This window comes from Apostichopus japonicus, chromosome 6 (assembly GCF_037975245.1).
Source record: "Apostichopus japonicus isolate 1M-3 chromosome 6, ASM3797524v1, whole genome shotgun sequence".
Lineage (NCBI taxonomy): Eukaryota > Metazoa > Echinodermata > Holothuroidea > Aspidochirotida > Stichopodidae > Apostichopus > Apostichopus japonicus.
In genome coordinates, this window is record NC_092566.1 from 14,457,284 (window position 1) to 14,478,777 (window position 21,494).

The following is a 21,494-nucleotide window of genomic DNA, read 5'->3' on the forward strand; positions in this document are numbered from 1 at the left end:
GGTATGGAAAAAGGTGAGTCCATTCCGGAGTAGAAGTGATGAGATAATTAGATGAAAAGAAAGTCACTAAAGACTTAAACAATTTCAGTCAAAACTTGAATGGATACACAGAACGTAGTAACAATAGGAATACAACAGGTTACGCAATGTTACGGCAAAACAATAAATAACCATGTTATTTGAACCGGGTGGGAGGCGATGGTTCCCCAACAACGGTGCATTAACCTCTGGTATCAGGACTGGTATCAGGACGCAGTACTTGAGTGGAGGGGTACGATGGCGCTGACGTAGAGATGACGTCATCAGTAAATGTAGCATATGAATATGCAAGAGGTAAAGCATGCCAATAACAACTTTGAAGACATTAAGATGTTTCTAACTCTTTGTTATTTTGTTTCTACGGATTGTTTTGAACTAACTTTGGCATTAACGTCCAGCTCTAACCTTGCAAATTGTGCATAATGAAACTATTGATATTTTTAATTTACTTTCCAAACCAATGAGGGAATGAATTTTCTAAATGCAAAGTTCAAGCACAGTAACCGTATATGCAAAATTTAGGCAGTTAATGTTATTTTTACATACAAAGTTTATCAATAGCCTTAAAATATTGCTATGGAATTTATCAATATTTTATCCCTGGCAAGAAAACTCATCGTTGTAATGAATTACTATGTAAAGTGATTTTCATGTGCAAGTTGAGAGCCAGGTGCTTACTATATAGAACAAGGTTTTAATTTATGGTAAATTTTGTAAATTATGTTGTGTTCTCGTCTGTATATCTGTGTTGGTCAAATTCATTGTTTGTTTGTTTATTTATCTATTTATTAAATTAGTGTAGTGTGAGATAGAGATTGAAAGTTGTATCGTGGGGTAAATCATGGGATCGAAAGTAGACGGAGTTCCTGTCACTAGAGTGGAACGCAAGGACGAAGGTGACACTTTATAGAAAAACGAAAAGAAAAGGTCAGAAAATCGAAAAAGAGTCAAAATCACGATACAAAAATGTCGGAAAACGAAAAAGAGTCAAAAACACGATACACAAATGTCGGAGAAACAAAAACAAAAATCGAAAATAGGTAAGAGAGTCAGAAAAAATAGAGAAAATGAAATGATTCCAAAAAAATAATGTCCCCCCAAAAATGTCAGACAAACAAAAACAAAGTCAGAATTATGAAAAACTAAATGAATTATGTGACACTACGGGTTGCTGTTATTGGCAGTTTATACTATTTTTTTCTGGCGTGCATTGCTTACTTGAAATGTTGTTTTTTTCTGATACATAAGGTTTGATATGTTATTTTAGCTTGCCACTCTCTATATGTGTTTTTCATTTCCTAATTGTCTTTTTAGTTAGTCCTTCCTTTTCATTGAAACCATGTTGTCAGGACCATTTCAAGTCGTCTAGCAATGTCACCTTCCATTTCCTGATATGCAGTTCTTCAAGTCGTTCTGTAAATTTCATACTAGTTTATGTGAAATCTTATATTCAGAAACCATGCTGCCATCTAACTCGCCACTGAATATGGTCCAGTCTTAAGAGGGAGTTTCACGAGACAAATTTATTTTGTAATTTCAATTGTTTCTTTAGAGTTGCTTTGATATCTTATAAATCTCATTTTGGCGTACCTGCAAATGCTTTCTGCATGACATCATTTTGCATTCATTCATTTAATCATTCTCTTGCTTTCAGCTGATATTCTTGTTACAAAATCAAAACAGTCATATTCCTACAAATTCTCTCTGTAAAATATATGACAATAGTTTTCTTTTGTTGATTAAGATTGAATAGTGATATTTTGGTCCATTGGTAAGATGCTATTCCACTTGAAATGTTTCTCTCTGTGTTTAGTAAAACACATCAGTCTGCTTGTTGAGATGATTATAGTTTTAAATTGTTGTTTGTTTGCCCTGATGTTACTGTGTTTTGACTAGGGCTTTCTTACGTAACCATATTTATCATTCATTAGATGAAATCATATTGATGTTCATGAAATTATTGTTATTGCTTCTATCATTATCTTTATGTTTTTCTTCTTAGCAGCAGTTTCAATAGATAATGTATAGATAATGTATAGTGAAATATTACTTTCAAGCATTTCTGTTGTCTTTAATGATCTGCTTAGTCTTTATTGGGGCTACTGAATGCTAGACAAGCACTTTATCAAGGAACTTGCAAAACTTCCAAAACCATCATCATTGACAATTTCCTCTATAGATAGAGACAAGTTTTCTGTTTTGTGCAACGTCTCATCCCCATTATCCCCAACCCTCCCAACCCACCGCTCCTCACCTCCCATGCCTCTGTCCCTGAACATGTCTACATATTTGTAGGAAGGCAGATCCTTTAGATGTACCTGTATCCAAGCCTTTATATAACCTGCATCAAGGCCTTAATTGCCCAAATAATGATATAAGCAGTCTGCAAAACCCATCTCTGATCAAGAACGTGAACCTATGAGTGATGCCAAGTATCTCTATGTAATACGTATTTATTAATTATAGCCTTATATGACGACATATGTGTTGAATATGCATATTTTTCTACGACGTAGTTGATCGCCGCCATTTGGTTCGCTTGCCTGATACCCTCAAAATTTCATTAATTAATTATGATTTTATATGATGACATATATGCACATTTTTCTACGATGTAGTTGATCGCCGTCATTTGGTATACACTTGCCTGATACCCTCACAATTTCATGCGAACGGAAAACATCTGTACGTGTCCGTATTAGAGTATGAAAAACGTAGAATAACATCTTGGAATTGTGTTTTAGGTATTCAAGAATCTTCTGTGGAATTATTTTTCATGTTCACTGGATGGAACTATGATTTTGGCCATTTTTCGACACTCTCGTTGACTGAATAATACTGTACATGCCTGTTTCTCTTTAACAATCTATTTCACCGTATGTATCTGTATTCTTTGTATTTTCCTCCCGATCGTGCATTTGTAACTTCAACCAGTAACTCAATCAACTGTAAGTGCTGTTTGCGTTTCGTACAGCCATACCGATCTTGAACATAACAAGTTTCGCAAGGTCAAATCCCAAACTGTTAGCATATTTATTCTTAAATCATGTATTGTTATGTCGTCGAATGCAATTGAACCACATATCATATAGCTACATCATCAATGTATTGTTTTTAACAACAGGCCTACATTACTTTGGTGTCAATTACCTCAAGTCCTCGCATTCTGAACATTAATTTTCTTCAGTGGATCTTCCGAACTTCCGTACTTTATGAGTCATCGAGCACCAACAAAAATTCACACACATTTAACGTGATCATGTTTGAGTTCGTATGACCATTTCTAAACATAATTACATCAACATGGGACGACATTGTCGCATTGAGCGTCTAGGAATTATTCTGTGCTTTGTATGTACTGTAACCGTTGGTTGGTGGTATACCGAGTACTATGTGCGAAGATATACATTGACAATTCAAGGCAAAGAACGAATAGACAGTGTCAACACAAGGGACACGAGTGTACAGGCAACATCAACATACCAAAGGAACATCTTTACAATAAGGTAAATCCATCATTATATGATAGCGCCGTCTATGTGTAAACGCTAGATTTGAACGAAATCTGTTATATATTCATTAATGATAATTATGCTACAATTACATCACCAAAAATACTTGATATTTAAAATAGTGACATAAAATGTGATATTCGAATGACGATGTGTCTAAGTTAGCTCATCATTTTAGGTATAACACGGAATGCTTTTGAAAGTCGCCGGCCAAAATAGGAAAACTGTTTTCATTATAAGTGGCAAGACTCTTTGTCTTTTCTAAACTGGGCTGTGTGTTGTAGTTGATATGTTATTTTATATTGCTAGTGCCATACTAAGATGTCGAGCAATAATATCTAAAAATATCTAAAATATTGTAAGTTTGGTTCTCTGTATGTTTGCGTAAGGCAGTTAAATATGTAATGAAGGTCACATGATCATCCTTCAAGCATTATAGGTTATATAAGGAGACTGCTTATCAGAACACAATCAGACTTGAATCAACGAAAAGTGGATCATGTACCGCATCTGTAGAACATACGTACACTGCTAAACGTTGAGCAACCATTTCGTTGGTCAAGTTTCTTCGAGTAAGAGTATTGAGTAATCTTTGACCATATAATGGTTACTCATATTACTAATCACCCTTTATACCCAATGTATTTACTCAATCAAGGCGGTCTAGTTTTGCCCAACAAACATACGAAACTGAAGTTTGTTGGTTTTTCTTTTTGTCTTTATTTTAGCTACCTGATACGAAGACCAGCGTTCGAATAACTGTTGAACATGTTTTGCCCGTATTTCGACATCGTATAATCTACCATGTCGAGGGTTCATGTTTAGAGCAGAGGCCTAGGCCTTAAGACCTTGCAAAGAAGAGTTTTGAATAGTTAGCAGGCATACGCAAAATCTTGATCGCAATATCAAAAATCCTTCTGTTGCAGCTCAAAACTGAGCATTTCTATCATTTTCATCACAGTAATATCTCCAACCAAACTGCTATTTTTGATGAGCAGAACGAGAAATTGTTTCTGTACGGAAAATTGCTACAACGTGAACACAAATTCAACGGAATAAATATTGAAAGACTGAGGTAAGTAACCTACATATATGTGCGTGCAAACTATGATATGTTACTAGGGTCATTCCGTGTCAAATCAACCAGTGGTCCCCAGGTGACCCTCTCAGATTTTGATGAAACTTCATCAGAATGATTGAGTATGTCCCAAATGAACACATACAAAAAATTAAAATCATACTCCATGTCGTTTTGAAGATATAGCCCGTTGAAATTTGGCCGAGGCGGCCATTTTGTGCTTGCGCGATTTGCGAAAAGTGACTTTTGTGATATTTTCCAACTTTGAAAGCTCAAAATTCAGTCCTTGTACCAGGTAGAGAGCTTAAATTTGGTATTCTATCTTACTTCTTGCCAAAATTTATGAATCTGCACTCAGAGGGTCACCTGGGAACTTTTCAGAAAATTGGTTGAGGCGGAATGACCCACTAAGTAAATGATGACAATGGTGGTGGAACAGTTGCCGATGGTTTTCTTCATTCAGTTCACCTATTCTATCACAACAGTAGATCTGCTACGCTCTGCGAAGAGGAGTGAATCGGCGAATAGTAGCGCTGAGACAGGGGCGGATGTGCCTTTCACCACCCGGAACGGGGCTCCGCAGGGTACAAAGCGTAACAAATTTCAACAACTTGACCGATTGGCAAATAGATTAAAGATTTGTAAAGAGTGTAACAATATTATAGATTTATTGCTGCATATTCCCCATATTATATTTTTCATTTACTGATTATCTTCCCTAATGTTATTTGTTAAACAAGGGTTGATAGGAAGCTGCTGTGATTCACACGTTTCATGTAATTTACGTTTATGGTGCAATTATAGTCATATAACACACCGTGGTTACCACAGGTTGTCTACTTGATTCGCTATATAAACTACACCCCTCCCCTACCTCCACCCGAACCAAGTGACTGAATTTTGTCGCCCATTTAGTTCACGAACAAGTGCTAGATGAAGAAAATGTATATCACTTTTTTTCTAGGCATAGAATCATACTTGGAGTAAATATAGTTCGTTTATAACTATTTACTCTGGTTAGGAAAATTTCCCTGAGATAATCTTCTGATGTAAGCTCTTTGTAAGACGCAAAAAAAAAATATTATAGAATTCTCGGCACTAGATACACTGCTTCATTCTGACATAGAGCAAGTTTTTTTTTGTTATACATTAGATATCTTTTTATATGCATAGAAGTCAAGATACCTCTTAACTGAACACAATTTGGGATTTCGGTGTGATTATTCAACTATTCTATTTGGGAGATTTGTCTTTACTTTGTCTCAGATTTCCCAAAGAAATTCATCTTGAAAATAAAGCGAAACAGTTGCAGGATATGATGCAACAGTATTTTTTAACAAAAATATCAACATGTTTTGGGCTAGGTTTAGTATTTTGCCACTTTATGCAGAATATTAAGGTGTTCACTGTATATTGATACAACTGAATACATAATACAACAAATATATAATGTAGGGTGCCTTTGTGATATGGTTTTAATACGATTGAGGTTTACAATCTGTTTGTTACAGCTTGTACATTCACACGAAATGTAAATTCCTTTTCAACCTATGCACATACATGACCGTTCTGGGTAGATAATTGAGCAGACCAAAGATGTATATCTGCTGTGTTAGAAATTATCTGTGTTCAACTTGGCAATACTGTCCAGCACACAACTCTCTCAATGAATATGTATAACCCTGACATGCCATATGCAGTCAAAATGAGGCTCACAGTTATGGTGTAATATATGACAAAGACATGTTTAGTGGCTTGTGTATTTAAACAACATCAATGATGAGGATTACCCTTTTTCAATGCAGGTAGGTTATGTGATATTGCCAGTTGGAATATTCGAATAGTGTTCATTCAGTTACCTGATCGTGATCCTTACCATGATCGTGAATAATTCTCCTCAACTCTTAACCTTATATATGCCTCAAGGTTATTATTCAACGCTGTTGTGGGTGGTCCTTTATATTGACTAACCACCATTGAAAGAAAAGTACAATGATTTACCGACAGGCATTTTTTTTCCTTTTGCATAGGGAAGAAATTCATCAGGAGTTGGGAACAAATATAACTAATCTATTGTTTGTTACTAAAGAAAATTCTCCGATCGGATCAACATTACCTTTTGTCAGTGAGAAAGGCTTCTGGAATGTGTCATCCAAATTTTATGAATCGTTACCAAAGGTAGGAAAACAATAAACATAACGAAACGAAACGAAAAATAATTGTGCTGATGATATGGGTTTTTTCTTCTGGACAACGAAAATTCTTCAACCCTAGCATTTTTCGTTTTCTAACTAATTAAAAAACAGCACGCGCCTCTTCAATTTTTCAGAGAAAAAATTGTAAACATCTGGGCACAGCTGAAGCGGAATATATTTGGTTTGCTCTTGTTTTGCCTGTTACGTCGAATCTACAGGTAGTTACCACTGTAACATTATAGTATATGGCATAATTGTTAAGGGAAGGTTGTCAGTACCTGGTCAGTGCTGTCCTTGGTTCATTAAACAACATGGAATCATCAACTTCCTATGTTTTACCTCATTCACCAGCCCAGACTTGCGGATCATTCACTGCAAGACTCTTGGGGTCACCAACTTGTATGATTGTATGTGCACATAGATCTAGATACTCTATGGACTCTTGTGCTCCGTGCATGTAAATACCATGTGAAACAAATCCAATGATGATACGCAAAGGAAACAAGAAAGTTATGATCGAAGTTTAGTTCCAAAGCAAATTGACAAAAGGAAACGAGAGCTCGTGTTTGAGTCGGATACTTATTTGAACAAACATAAAATCTCCCGAAACTAATCTCCTCTGCTATACAGTTGTTACGAACAAAAAGAGAGTTCACTAACATCTTATGGGCAAATGTGGACTCAGCCTGTATTGGAATTGGTAAATAATGAAACGACACTAGACGCTCACGAATATGTGTGATATTCTCAGAAAAACCCAATTCAACCCCAACCCATCTGCCAGCTCTCCATGCGAATTCTTCCTGAAACATGAAAAAGACTGATGGTGACTGAAAACATGCTAACAAACTCCCTCCAGTGGGTCCGTTTAGGACTAAATCCGGACGCGTAAAGGTCTAGGGACACCTATGAACAACATTGTTCTAATCACTCTAACAGGCATTAGCAATCCTGAAAGAAGCTGTAACTCCCATCAAAATCCATCAAAGATTGACCATTTTACAAGTCTTTTCTTAATTTTTATTTTTATTGACAATTAAATATTTAGCTAATTGTGCACATTAATGATGTAAATCGGATTACTGCCTAATTATCTGTTATGTTATTACATTGCTTTCACAACCTTCGTTTCAAGGACACTGAACACAGTTTCGTGGCCTCGGCGGTTTTGTGGTAATTTGTCTTCTTTGAAAAGAGGAACACCACATTATTCAAATGATATATTTGGGCTTGCAATGAGGGGTTAACTATAGGCTAATTAGGGCCAAAATATGAAATTTTAATGAGCGCAAAGCACCACATCATAGTTTGCACATAATTAATGAGTTTCCCAGATTTATAAAAAACCACAAAAGTGTATATCCTGTCAATGAAATGAGCTTTTCATAAACTTTCAACAGATTTTGAATGATATTATTACACACAACATATGTACCGAATATGGGACAAATTGGCTAGGTGTCCGTAGTTCTTTAATTTTTCAGGCAACGTACACTACTCTGAGTGTGGTACTGTTCTTCTGTATCTCAAGAAGACATCACTGGTAGTCAGTCTAGTCGTTCATTGTAAAATCCAAATCTTACACGGTCAGATCAATTTTTATCAGAGAAAGGCGAAACCGCAAAGAGATCTGGAGGATCTAGCAAGACTCAGCCACGAGCGGCTGAACCGACAGTTGTTGAATGACTCTTTGAGTTCCTTTGACAAAATGCTCCTCCACGTCGTAAAAGACGTATATGGAAATCGTATAACGTACTTGACCACCTTCCCTTCCAACATCATTTATATCTCATAATTGAGTAGTTCTTGTCTGTACTTTCCCCCTTCCCTTGATGTGTGTTATTTACTACATAGTTATCAGTGACCGAATCATTCTCCCTCGACTGATGATTGTAGATGGGTGCCATAGCACCCACCCACCCCCTCACAAAAACCACTGGTAATGTAATGAAAGCCTTGTTTTGAGACTGCAGGATTGATTAATACTACGTTTAAAATACGTAGGCCTACCAATTGATGAGAATATCTCATGATAAGAAAAAACAATAGATCAGACTTGTCTACTGGGATTGAGAAAGGTAAATGGAATGCAGCCAACATTACCAGGTGTTTCTCTAAACCAATATTAACGGAATGTAAAATCGATTGTTCAGACTTCTAACCAGCAATGTATACAAACTCGTCATTATAGCTCCCAACATTGCACTATTATAATCACTATATTAACGCAATTAATACAATTAATCTGATTTTCGAGAAGAGTTTAAACATACTTTGTTGATATATTACGGGCATATACAAACTTCAATCGTCTGGAGCCGAGTGGGCGTGATGAAACGGTAAAATACATATAGACATTTCGCTATTTTTACGAGTAATATAGATAAATAAGTTTACTGATGTATATAACAAGCGTCCATACACGTCAATTTTAATTTGATATTAGTTCTTACTTCATAATAAATGAAGGGCAGCTGTTGTTATATTTTGCACTTGTCTATGTTTACGGTCTAGGTTGTGTAACACGCAATATATAGACCGCCGGTATTGGTTTGATGATTCAATTAAAAATGTTATATATTTATTTAACAATTCATCAGCTTTCTGGTCACTTTGCCCAACAACCATTTCGCCCAACTGCCATTTCTCCCAACCACCCTGGTCATTTCGCCCAACCAGCATGGTCATTTCGCCTTACCAGCATGGTCATTTCGCCCAACTTTTTTTTACTAATATTCAGTCAGATTAATATTACTTTTTCTATATTTCACTAGTTCAATTTGATTTATTTTGGGTTATGTTACATTGTGGTAAGTAAATAAAGTGAGGTCCGCTCGATATCGATCGGAGTCTGAGCAGTTATTTCGGGTATAATGGGAGGATTACACTACTTTAGGCGGTTACGCGTACAATGGAAGTTATATTAATATACAAACAAAGGGGAATCGGTCTTCATAAAAACCTATCAAACCTAACCCCTAACACACTGATCCATCATCAAGTTTCCTTAATATTCGGTTCGTATCCCGTAACGTTAACAATTCCCGAACGTTTCCTTTCTAAAGTTATACAAAGTAAAGGACTTCAAGTTTCCTTAATATTCCTTAATATTCGAACGTTTACTATCAAACCTATCAAACCTAACCCCTAACACACTGATCCATCCTCAAGTTTCCTTAATGTTCGGTTCGTATCCCGTAACGTTAACAATTCCGAATGTTTTCTTACTAAAGTTATACAAAGTAAAGGACTTCAAGTTTCCTTAATATTCCTTAATATTCGAACGTTTACTATCAAACCTATCAAACATAACCCCTAACACGTACACTGATCCATCTTCAAGTTTCCTTAATATTCGGTTCGTATCCTGTAACGTTAACAATTCCCGAACGTTTCCTTTTGAAGTATCATATTTAATCAAGGTTGGGCGAAATGACCAGGCTGGTTGGGCGAAATGACCAGGCTGGTTGGGCGAAATGACCAGGCTGGTTGGGCGATATAAGGGCGGCTTGGGCGAAATGGTAAGGTTGGGCGAAATGGCAGTTGGGCGAAATGGTTGTTGGGCGAAGTGAACTGCTTCCATTCATCACGTTCAGTCTCAATCTCGGTTCTTCTCTTAACAATTACCTATTTTACTAGGCATTGAGATTGACACAACACATTAATGGGACGGTGCCACTCACATTCACTTATTAAGAATTAATGCGTCAACATTATTTTCTTATTGTTATTTTTTTTTTACATTCAGAACTCTACGTTTAATAGGCTAAACCGGTGCAGTGTGGTGGGCAACAGTGGTTCTCTCCTACACTCTAATTGTGGAAAGCATATAGACGAAGCTGAGTTTGTATATAGGTCAGTTGGCATGAAAGTAATATATCTTTTGGATAACAAATCGTACTGCAGTAAAGGGGGAAAATATAAATTTGAGACATATTGGAGCAGCTACTCTGTGTTGTTTTCTTGGCGGAGCATGCATGGTATAGAAAGCAGGGACATTTAGAAATTGCGCTCGTTGTGCTTATTGATTAAGTAATATGTATATGTGGAATCTCACATTCAAAAGCAGTAATCACTACGAATTCTTCTTTTGTCACCAATTTATTGTCAAATAATAGCCTCATCATGAATTTCAACGGCATTTGAAATATTCTCTTTTTAAAAATCTGCAGGTGTAACGCTGCACCCTTGAAACCTTTTGCAGCTGATGCAGGAACTAAAAGTAACCTTACCTCCTTTAACCCAAGCATCTTTCGAAAAAGGTTAGTTCACATTGGTTGTGCAGTTATCTATCACTGTTACAACACTGTTATTATGCCGGTTTGTACATCATTAACGGTACGCCAACATTGTTGAGCATGTGTTGAAGCAAGATAATGTCTGATAATATGCTCAGTGTACATCCTGTTGGAAAATGGGTTGAATCATCGATCAACGAGCGCAGACTGAAATAGTAAAGTAGTTGATCTTTATTATAATCATTTTATACATATAAATATATATATATATATATATATATATATATATATATATATATATATATATATATATATATGGGTCATTCCGTGTCAAACCACGGATGGCTGTTGCTGCACCCTCTCCAAAAATTCCCAAATTTTTAGTATGATTGACACACTACAATATAAGCATATTCTGAAAATTCCAGTTGCATTGCTTCACAATTGGTACATTTATAACACTTTGAAATCCGCAATTTGTCGCCACCATGACATTTTCTTGACTTTTTTCTATTACAGATGTATATAGAGTCTATTCCATAGAACAGGAATATACAAAATTAGGCTACAAAAATATTGTCTTGTGGAGTTGGGTCATCTTAAAAGTGTCAAAATATTCGATTTTTGTACTTTTCACTAATTTTTTTTTATATTTATTATGTCTAGTACAAAAAAAAAATAAAGATTACAATGCTTTCCTATAATATATTTGCAAGTTGTGCAACTCTTAAGTTGCTATTTCATGCTGCGATTCAACATGAGGTAGGGGTTTTGATGCCAATTTTTTACCAAAGTAACCACTTTAAATATAAGTATAAAGTTCTTACACCTAAACAAATTTCAGGGTTCTAGCTTATCTCAATATTAATTTATGAAGTATTAAAGTTGCTCCGATATACAAAAGGGGTCGTCTTTGACAGCCAATAACTCAACACGCTTCATGTTGAAAAATTCTGATAATTTTTTCTGGAAGAGATAGTACCACCCTGTTTGTACAACAAATTTCAGGAGGGTGTTTTGCCTTATTTTGAATTGAAAAATCCTCAAAGTTTGGGATTTTTACAAAAAAACGTTTTTGCCTGTTTTGATGTTCCACATGTTTTGAGCCTGGGTATTGTACTTCAAGGTCATTCAATTCAGTACTGTGCAGTTTTAAATTTCATATAAACAAATACTATTTGCCATGTACTTGTCTGTTTCTGGTTTAATTCATTTAATTAAAAGACTTAACTATATAAATGACTGTCAACCAGTACATACATGTACAGTGTGTAACAGTACACGCATACATGTGCTGTGTGTACATGTACAGTGTGTATTAGTGTTAGGTGTAAACATAGTCTTCTGGCATTCATTTTCCTTATCCAAATGGATCCCCACCAATACACACACTGTACATGTACACCCAATACAATGTATATACTGTACACACTGTACATGTATGTACTGCTGAATGCACAACTTGCAAATATAATATAGGAAAGTATTGTAATCATTATTTTGTATTGTTTGTACTAGACATAATACTCTCTGAAAGAATCAAGTACACTGAAGCAATGGTTTAGGAACAATTCATCAACTGAAATTTTTAGAATATGGTTATGTTGTGGTGTTCCAACCATAAAATAAATTTGGGAATTTTTCAAAGATGTCGAACTACAACATACTCCAAAATTTGGTGATTTGATATGGAATGACCTATATATATATATATATATATATATATATATATATATATATATATATATATATATATATATATATATATATATATATATATATATATATGAAACAAAAAATAAAGACTAATAATAATATTGGTTAGATTTGCGTTTGCTTTAAGTCGTTAGCTTTATATCTCTTTCAGATACAAAGGAATTGCAAAACAGTCCTATCTGAAGAAGTTTGTGTCGGATATGCAGCAGTATCACGGATATCTGTGGGGAGCGTGTTTCAGTCGCAGTTCTCATTTAGACATGTGTATGAAAGCAATCAGCGGCTATAACATCAAAGAAAACGTATTTGTGCTGGCTCATCCGAAACACTTTAAGTACTTTCAAGACTATTGGATTCGACGTGGAAAGAATAACTACCTTTCCACAGGTAAGGTTTCGCAAGAAGAACAGACTAAATAATTTTGAAAACTTAAAAACGTAACACTTGACTTTTGTATTAGCAAATCAGCAATTTAAGATTGACCTTTCTCAAAGTAGGAAAGCTTACAATTTTAATATTCTGTATGTTGAGACAGTGATTGTTCTATTTTAATTTGCCAGACACCTACTTGATCCTTGATCAAATTTTAAGCGTCTCGGAGTTTAAGGTGGAATTGTAAATAGTAGCAGTATATATATGAAGTTAAAAATCATGTAAAAAGTCATTTAGGTGTGCAGACATAAAGCACCCATTATTTAATGTAATGATATTTAGGCGCATCACCTTAATTATAAATGATTTGACAAGCATATAAAGTATTAAATGTGATTGTCCAAAGTGAACTTGTCATCATGTGTTTAGTGTGTGGCAATGATAAAGTTTAGCTATGGAGAACGTACTTAATTGCCCATGTCATTAGACATATAACTTGCATAATATAATCTTGTTACTGTTATGTGCTATTTCAAAGTTTGTGAAAAGCCAACGTGTAAAATATACCTTTGCATCAACAAGTTACGTGCGATGAGGAAGATTCCCTTAGTAACAAACGATAATAAACGATCTAGACCACCACTATTGTACTGTGGGGGGGGGGGGGGGCTTTGGTGTTAAAAAGTACAGGGGAGGGGTCTAAAGGGAGGAATGATCCTTACCCTTTAAGAAATTTGGGGGAAATGGAGTAAAGGCAAAAAGTGCTATGTTCGGCAAAATATTTTTCGACTACTAAGGTTCTACATATTTGACATGTTGTGTATTTATGTACTTAACACTAGGAATTATTGTAATATTTTGTCTGCCAGTGTGGAGAATTTCTTCGGGGACGTGTATGTAGCTGCACCCGTCGTTACCCTTAATCTCGAATTGCACAGGATTTCCAGCGATTACACTTTCCCCAGATACCCCCATCCCAACTGGTACTTATCAAAAATGTGTAGAAACGTGCTAACTGTTTGTATTATTTACAGCCACTGGTTGCAGAACTCAACTAATAATCTGGTAGCCTTCTAACATCACAATACTATACCATTAGATCAATTACACGAAAAGGCAATGTAGGAATACATTGAAGAAATAGGCTATAGGCTAGTCTAAGGGCTCTTTCCATTCTTTGAAATGTAAATACATACTAGGTAACATGTAATCGTAGCTTATTCCATCTACACAGCTCAGACAGTCATATCACTGTCTCGACTAGTTTTGAAATTAAATCACAGTAGCAATTTAAACATCTTTCTTAATTAATCAAATTCATATTTTCCTTTTTCAAAGGTTTCTACTACACCAGTGATGCATTAAGTCGCTGTAATGAAACGCACCTTTATGGATTTTGGCCATTTCCAAGAGCATTTGACGATATTTCTTCTTACAATGTTTCGTATCATTACTTTGAAAAGCTCGAAAACGAATGGAAGGAACCCCATGCGATGAACATAGAGTTTTCAATTCTCGTGCAGCTTCATCTTCTTGGTGTTGTAAAGATTCACATTGGAAAATGTGAATAAAGGAAGACTAGAAAAATTCACAACGGGAAATGTGTAGAAGTCCATCCAGTTGAGTTACAAATGTATAGTCGTGAGTCGCTAGGTCTTCACGTTTACTGTTTAAGTAAAACTCATGTATCCCTGCAGTTTAGCGATGTACAAATGTAAATAGCTCTATTTCTTCTACTTCTTCTCCCCCATCCTAGTGGTTAGGTAATAGGTACGCCTATACTCTTCCACATCCTGTGCTCATATTCCCTTGTATAATTAGTAGTGAGCCAGTGGCAACAGTACTTTCTTTATTCTGCCAAAGTTGCTGGTTGCAGTAAACATCTTCTCTTCTTACTTTCTTTTCTTAGATAAGGGATGCTTTGTCTTACTTGTTTCAGTTATAGGATAGACATTTGTATGCAGATTAGTCTGTGTAATTAGCTCTGATTGGTTCTGAGTGTTACTCTTGGTATCTAGGGTGTGTATAGCCAATCAGAGGTGTTAAGAGGGTCACATGTTGTTACCCTGTGGTTTAGGTGTTTCCTCCAAGGTGTTTTAGGAGAGAGAGGCAGTTTAGTTGTCAGCCAGTCAACAGGGCATGTTTGTATATTAGCCACCCTTGACATCATGTAGTCTGTACACTACAGTATACTTATATAAAAAATAGTTAGAGAAGTTGTCTATCTCGTGCTTAAAGAATACATATATATCCACATAAATATAACTTTACTGGAGGATTTAATTGTTAATTATTGATTTGCTGTACGTTTGTAAACATTATTCCATCGTTTATTTAATGGATTATAAGGAACTGAGAGCTGTGTTCTGCTAGTTGCCGTTTTGTATTTACATATCTTATACCTGGACTTCACCAACTCTTTCACCTATTTTGTACCTGGACTTCATACCTACTCTCCTTGGGAAGAACATTTCTTTGAACAAACAGTATATATTATTTATTGGCATATATTCCTGGAACTCTCACCCATATCTATTTTCACTGGAGTATTCATGGAACTCTCACCCATATATTATTTACTGGAGTATTACTGGAACTCTCACCCATATCTATTTACACTGGAGTATTACTGGAACTCTCACATCACTCACCGTCCTTTTCGTAATTTCCTGTTATCGGACATTCATCAATCCTTAAAAACGTTTCATTACCGTGCCTACCAGTCAACTACATTGCTGTGCCGTGCTGCTGGACTATACAGACCCGCCCGCCAGATAAGCTCTATCTCTTTTTTTTTTTATTAATGTGCACACGTATTAGTCTTGTGGCCACTTGACACCCCTAGTTGTTTATATCAATATCTCTAGTTTTCATTGTTGATACAAGTGTAATTGTGTAACAGTAAAGAGTACTTTACCAAGATACCTTATGTTGCATAGTTTCATGTGTGTGACCGAGCAAATATAACTACTTTCTATGTATACCTAACAGCCAGTCTTATTCTTTTTTTTAGCCTGTTGTATTTGTAATACAGTGGTCAGCTGTCTTCACACATCGTGACCACTTGGGGGATTCCCAATAATCTTGTTGTACAGCTAGCTGCTGACAAGAACCACATATCCCGCAACTCTTACATTGTTAGTACGAGTGGGGTATTCAATTATTGCTTCCCAAGTGGCAATTGTCATTACATAGTATTTATTTCAAACGTTGTTGTACTTGAATAAGACTGGTTGATAGGAGACTTATTTTAATAACATTTCAGTATTTTGCTTAAATGGTTTCTTTAATACTTCTATATATTTTTGCTCACAAGTTGTTTAACATTAAGAATAATTATGAATGATAACAACATTGATTCTGTGACACCTGACTGCTCGGGAAACCAGCCTCTCCCTGCAATTTATATCCCCATAAATCATCAAATGTCTACCTTTGTGGGTAAGCCAACTAGTAAGAACGACCCTAGCTGGGGGGGGGGGGGGGAATGGAAGTCTAGCATGAAAGCTGCATTCAGAGCATGGCGGACCCCCCAGGACCAACAGGTAGAGTTGGCCCTTCGGTATCTGGGTGGTGTAGCACGGAGGGAGGTGCTTGTTCTAGAGGATGACCAGCGACCAACCCTTCATGCAGTGCTTAGGCACTTGGAAAAGATTTATGGGACAATACACCCTTAACAACCCTGATGAGTCGATTCTACGCCAGAAACCAGCATAGGCACGAGAGTATCAGGCAGTACTCCCTCTGCCTGGAAGAACTTTTACAGCGAATTATAAAGTACCCATCATCCATACCTGACAAGGACAAAACCCTAAGGGATAGGTTCATTGAGGGAATTTCGGACAACTCCATCAAGATGGAGCTACGGAGAGAAGTCAGGAAGGATAGTGACATCAGTTTCAAAGATATAAAAGATGAGGCCCTTGAGCTGGAAGGCGCCACTAGGATGGACAGTGCTGAAGTCATCACAGCTGAACATCATCAAGTAGGGATCCCCACTGCACCGGTCCAAAGTACAACGCCCAACAATGACCCAGCCTTCAAAGAATGGCAGAAGACAATGGAGGCAGCATTCTCCAATATGCAACAACAAATGCTGCACTTGCAGTCTATGGTTGCCATGGCAACACCTAGAAACCGACCAACCGGTGGAAGAACGGCTTCAGACCAGTTTACAGACGATGGTCGACCTATCTGCAGAACCTGCAACATCCAGGCCATGTCGCCAGGAACTGTAGAAAGGCACGAAGGTCCCCACCACACTTGTCAGCAGATGCCACCCCTTTCCAACCCCAGACAACATCAATTCACCCTAACGAGGCAGAGCAATCCACAGTTGTGGGCCAAACTATGGAATGCTCTGCCTCGTTAGGCTCATCTATACCAATTAGGGACATCAAAGACAAGGTCGTTGGAGATCACATGGTAACCAGCTTTCTTAAAGAGGGCCACCCTATGCCATGTATCATTGACACCGGCTCCCAAGTGACGACCATATCAGAAAAATACTTCCTAGAACACTTGGTCGACAGACATCATCCATCTGGCTCTCTCCATTGGCTCAGACTTAAAGGTGCAAACCATTTACCTGTCCCATTTTCAGGATGTGTGGAAGTCATTTCCGTCAGTCATTTCCGATGTTGAAATTAATATCATAGTCCTCCTTGTTCCTGAAAATGCTGCCAGTGGCATTCCCTGACTATTAGGAATGAATGCCATAAGGCTTTGCAAAGAGGTGCTCTTCAATAGTCAGGACATGAAGTTGAATCCATCCAGAGATCATTGTACACAATCAGCAGAATTACTGCAATTTATACAGATGGCTGAGGAAGAAATGGAGAGTGAGGATCTGTCCAGAATTATAGGTAAAGTGTCAATACCCAGGGGCCAATCTGTATTATTGCCTGCCAGACATGAGATAATCATAGAGAGCTACTGCGATTTAGGGAAAGGGAGAACTTGTGGTCAGGGGATAATAGAAGCACTACCTGATGACCAAAACAACTTAGCAAAGGATATTTTAGTGGCCAAATCATTGTCTACAGTTACTAACAATAAAGTGCACATTAGACTTCTTAACATCAGCACCAGTGACAGCCTGCTCAGGAAAGGTTCAGTTTTGGCACAATTACATGACGTGGAGGTATTACCTAATCAGACTCCAGAAGTAAACTTAAGTGCATATTGATCAACAAACAGTAGAAGTTGTTATCTCTGAGCAACATGCTACAGTGGTCAATGAAAGTGCTAACTCTCAAATACCTAGCCAGTTGCCAGTACCTGTTAATGTCAACACTGAAACTCTTTGTTCTGATGAGGTGGCTATACTTGCTAAATTTCTTAATGACCATAAGGAAGTTTTTGCTAAAGATGATGGTGACTACGGGTGTACAGATACTATCACACATCAAATTCCAACAGGTGACAGCCCACCAGTGAGGGAAAAATATAGAATGATTCCGCCCAAACTTTACCAGGAAGTAAAAGATCAAATCAAACAGATGCTAGAAAAGGGGGTCATCCAAGAAAGCTACAGTCCATGGGCAGCTCCTACTGTGTTAGTAAGGAAGAAAGATGGAAAGATAAGGATTTGTGTGGATTATCGCAGACTGAATGCTCTTACTAGGAAGGATGCCTACCCTCTCCCCCGAATTGATGAGTCCTTAAATGCGTTGGGTCATGCCAAATTATTTTCCACCCTAGACTTGGTGAGTGGCTACTGGCAGGTCGCCATGAATTCCGAAGATCAGCAGAAAACAGCCTTTACAACACCTATGGGACTGTTTGAATTTCAAAGAATGCCCTTCGGTTTATGCAACGCTCCAGCGACCTTTCAGCGATTAATGGAGGCCTGTCTGGGAGACAGGAATTATGAGTCTGTACTTCTGTATTTAGATGACATCATCGTCTTCTCTGAAGATTTCCCATCACATCTTCAAAGACTAGGGAATGTCCTGGACAGACTAAGTAAGCACGGGTTGAAGGCTAAACCAAGTAAGTGCCACCTGTTGCAGAAGGAAGTACACTACCTTGGTCATGTCGTGTCGGCAGAGGGTATATCTACAGAACCAGAAAAGTGTGCAGTCATCAAAGACTGGCCCACCCCCGCCTCTGTATCAGATGTGAGATGTTTTCTGGGTATGGCAGGTTTCTACAGGCGATTCATTAAAGATTTTCCAAAGATCGCAGGTCCATTGTACGAGCTCACATCTAAACCAAAGAACGGGCTACCCCTGAAGAAAGCCTTTGAATGGTCACCCAGATGTCAGGATGCTTTTGAGCACCTAAGACAGGAACTGTCCTCACCGCCGATTCTAGCCTATGCAGACTATTCGCTGCCTTTTAGACTGTAAACTGACGCTAGTGCTACAGGATTGGGGGCAGTATTGACACAAGTTCAAGAAAACAAAGAACGAGTAATAGCTTACGCGAGTCGAAGTCTCCGAAAAACAAAACGGAATGACCAGAACTACAGTGCGTTCAAGTTAGAACTACTAGCAATCTCCTGGGCGGTAACTCAAAAGTTCAAGTCATACTTACTCGGCGCTGAATTTGTTATTTATACAGACCATAAACCCCTACAGTTCCTAGCTACAGCAGACCTCGGAGCCATTGAACAGAGATGGGTAGCAAGACTTGCGAATTTCCACTGCAAGATTGCTTACAAGCCAGGCAGAGAAAATACCAACGCTGATGCACTGTCCCGACGAATGACTCAGGCTCAAGAAGCCCCTTGTAGTACACCAGACGATGAGATCATCTACAACCTCCAGCAGCATACAGATTGTTTGCTTCCTTTGACAGAGCAGGAATTAACCAATCAGGAACCTCCACCAAGCATTAATGACGACTTTAGGAACAGACAAGACCTAGATCCAGCAATAGCTGAAGTCAAGAGATATGTACATTCTGGGACACGCCCCACATACAATGGTGACTCGACAGAGGTGTCATTGTTACTCAAACAGTGGAGCAGCCTAAAGATACTTGATGGGTGTCTCTATAGAAAGATCCTGAGAAGTGGTCACCATGACCCAGTAAAGCAATTTGTGGTGCCGTCCAGTTTAAAGGTCAGCGTTTTCCAGGGTTTACATGACCAAGCAGGACATTTTGGAGCCACCAGAACACTGGCACTTATTCAAGAGCGCTTCTACTGGCCCAACATGAGGAGTGATGTCCAGAAGTATTGTGCAGAATGCGAACGTTGTAATTTAGCTAAACCACCGACATCAACAACAAGAGCCCCACTGGTTAATCTTAAGGTGTCAGCCCTCCTGGAACTTGTGGCTCTTGACTTGCTAAAGCTTGATCGTTCTACAGATGGTTTTGAAAATGTCCTAGTCATCACTGACTACTTCACCAAAATAGCAGTTGCAGTCGCCACCAGAAAGTAAACTGCAGTAACAACGGCAAGAGCCCTTTGGTAGCATTTCATCACGAAGTATGGTTGCCCAGCACGAATCCTGTCAGACCAAGGTGCTAACTTTGAATCCCGGTTAATTAAGGAACTTTGCCATATGTATAACATCCATAAGAACAGAACTACATCCTACCACGCAGCTGGAAATGGCTTATGCGAACGGTTCAACCGTACCCTTATAAACATGGTGCGTACTTTGTCTGGTACCAGTAGTCAGGTACCAGTAGTAGCCCAGTGACCCCACTACTTGGAATACCAATTCCACGGCAGATACCCGACGGTACCAGCAGCTGCGATGATGAGGACATGAGGACAGCGTAGACCACCATAGTGCTGATGAAGACACAGACGCTTCTGATGGGCAGGAACCAACACATCCTCCTGTGCTCACCACAGTACCCGATATTCCCACCCTAGAATCAGTTCAAGTAGATCCCACTTTGTATCTCAGACGGTCACGTAGAACCAAAGGTTTACCTCCCGAGGAGTCATGTGTCAATAATATAATAAGTAAAGATTTTTCCCCCATTGTAATTTCTATGCAATGGTTAGAAGATGGCTTGAGTAAGGCTAGAGCATCTAATTTCTTCAAATAAGGTGTGCTATTGTGTATTCATTTGTATTTTGTACCAAGACTTACCGGTCTTTGTGGTATGATCCTTGCCAGAGGATCCGATTGCTTTAAGAGATACTGTATTTTTTTCATGTACAAGCTAGAAGTTGTAAGACTGTTGTACTAGGAAGTTAGGAAACTGTGTTAGTTACAGCCTTATGGTCTCACCAGATTGGGTATATACTTCACAAGTATATTCTGTATGTTTCCTTCATTTTTTTTTTTTAAACTTTGTTTTGTGGTTATTGCTGCAAGAAGTTTTCATTGGCAGTGTAAGCCAATATAAAGCGGGCAGGGATGTAAATAGCTCT

General features: G+C 37.8%; 1 protein-coding gene across 3 annotated transcripts; it reads left to right on the forward strand.

Moving 5' to 3' along the window:
• Window positions 1-2,676: 2,676 nt before the first annotated feature.
• Window positions 2,677-19,801, forward strand: LOC139969063 (alpha-N-acetylneuraminide alpha-2,8-sialyltransferase-like). 3 transcript variants are annotated; one of them, XM_071973810.1, is made up of 9 exons: window positions 2,677-3,416; window positions 3,492-3,545; window positions 4,513-4,626; window positions 6,660-6,807; window positions 6,959-7,042; window positions 10,573-10,679; window positions 10,997-11,086; window positions 12,930-13,165; window positions 14,489-19,801. In XM_071973810.1, the coding sequence occupies exons 1-9, from the start codon at window positions 3,313-3,315 to the stop codon at window positions 14,719-14,721; spliced, it is 1,170 nt and encodes a 389-aa protein (XP_071829911.1). In that variant the 5' UTR covers window positions 2,677-3,312; the 3' UTR covers window positions 14,722-19,801. The 3 variants fall into 3 exon arrangements, with proteins under 3 accessions (XP_071829911.1, XP_071829910.1, XP_071829912.1); XM_071973809.1 differs by having other exon boundaries at window positions 2,678-3,545; XM_071973811.1 differs by lacking the exon at window positions 6,959-7,042 and having other exon boundaries at window positions 2,681-3,545.
• The last annotated feature ends 1,693 nt before the right edge of the window (window positions 19,802-21,494 follow it).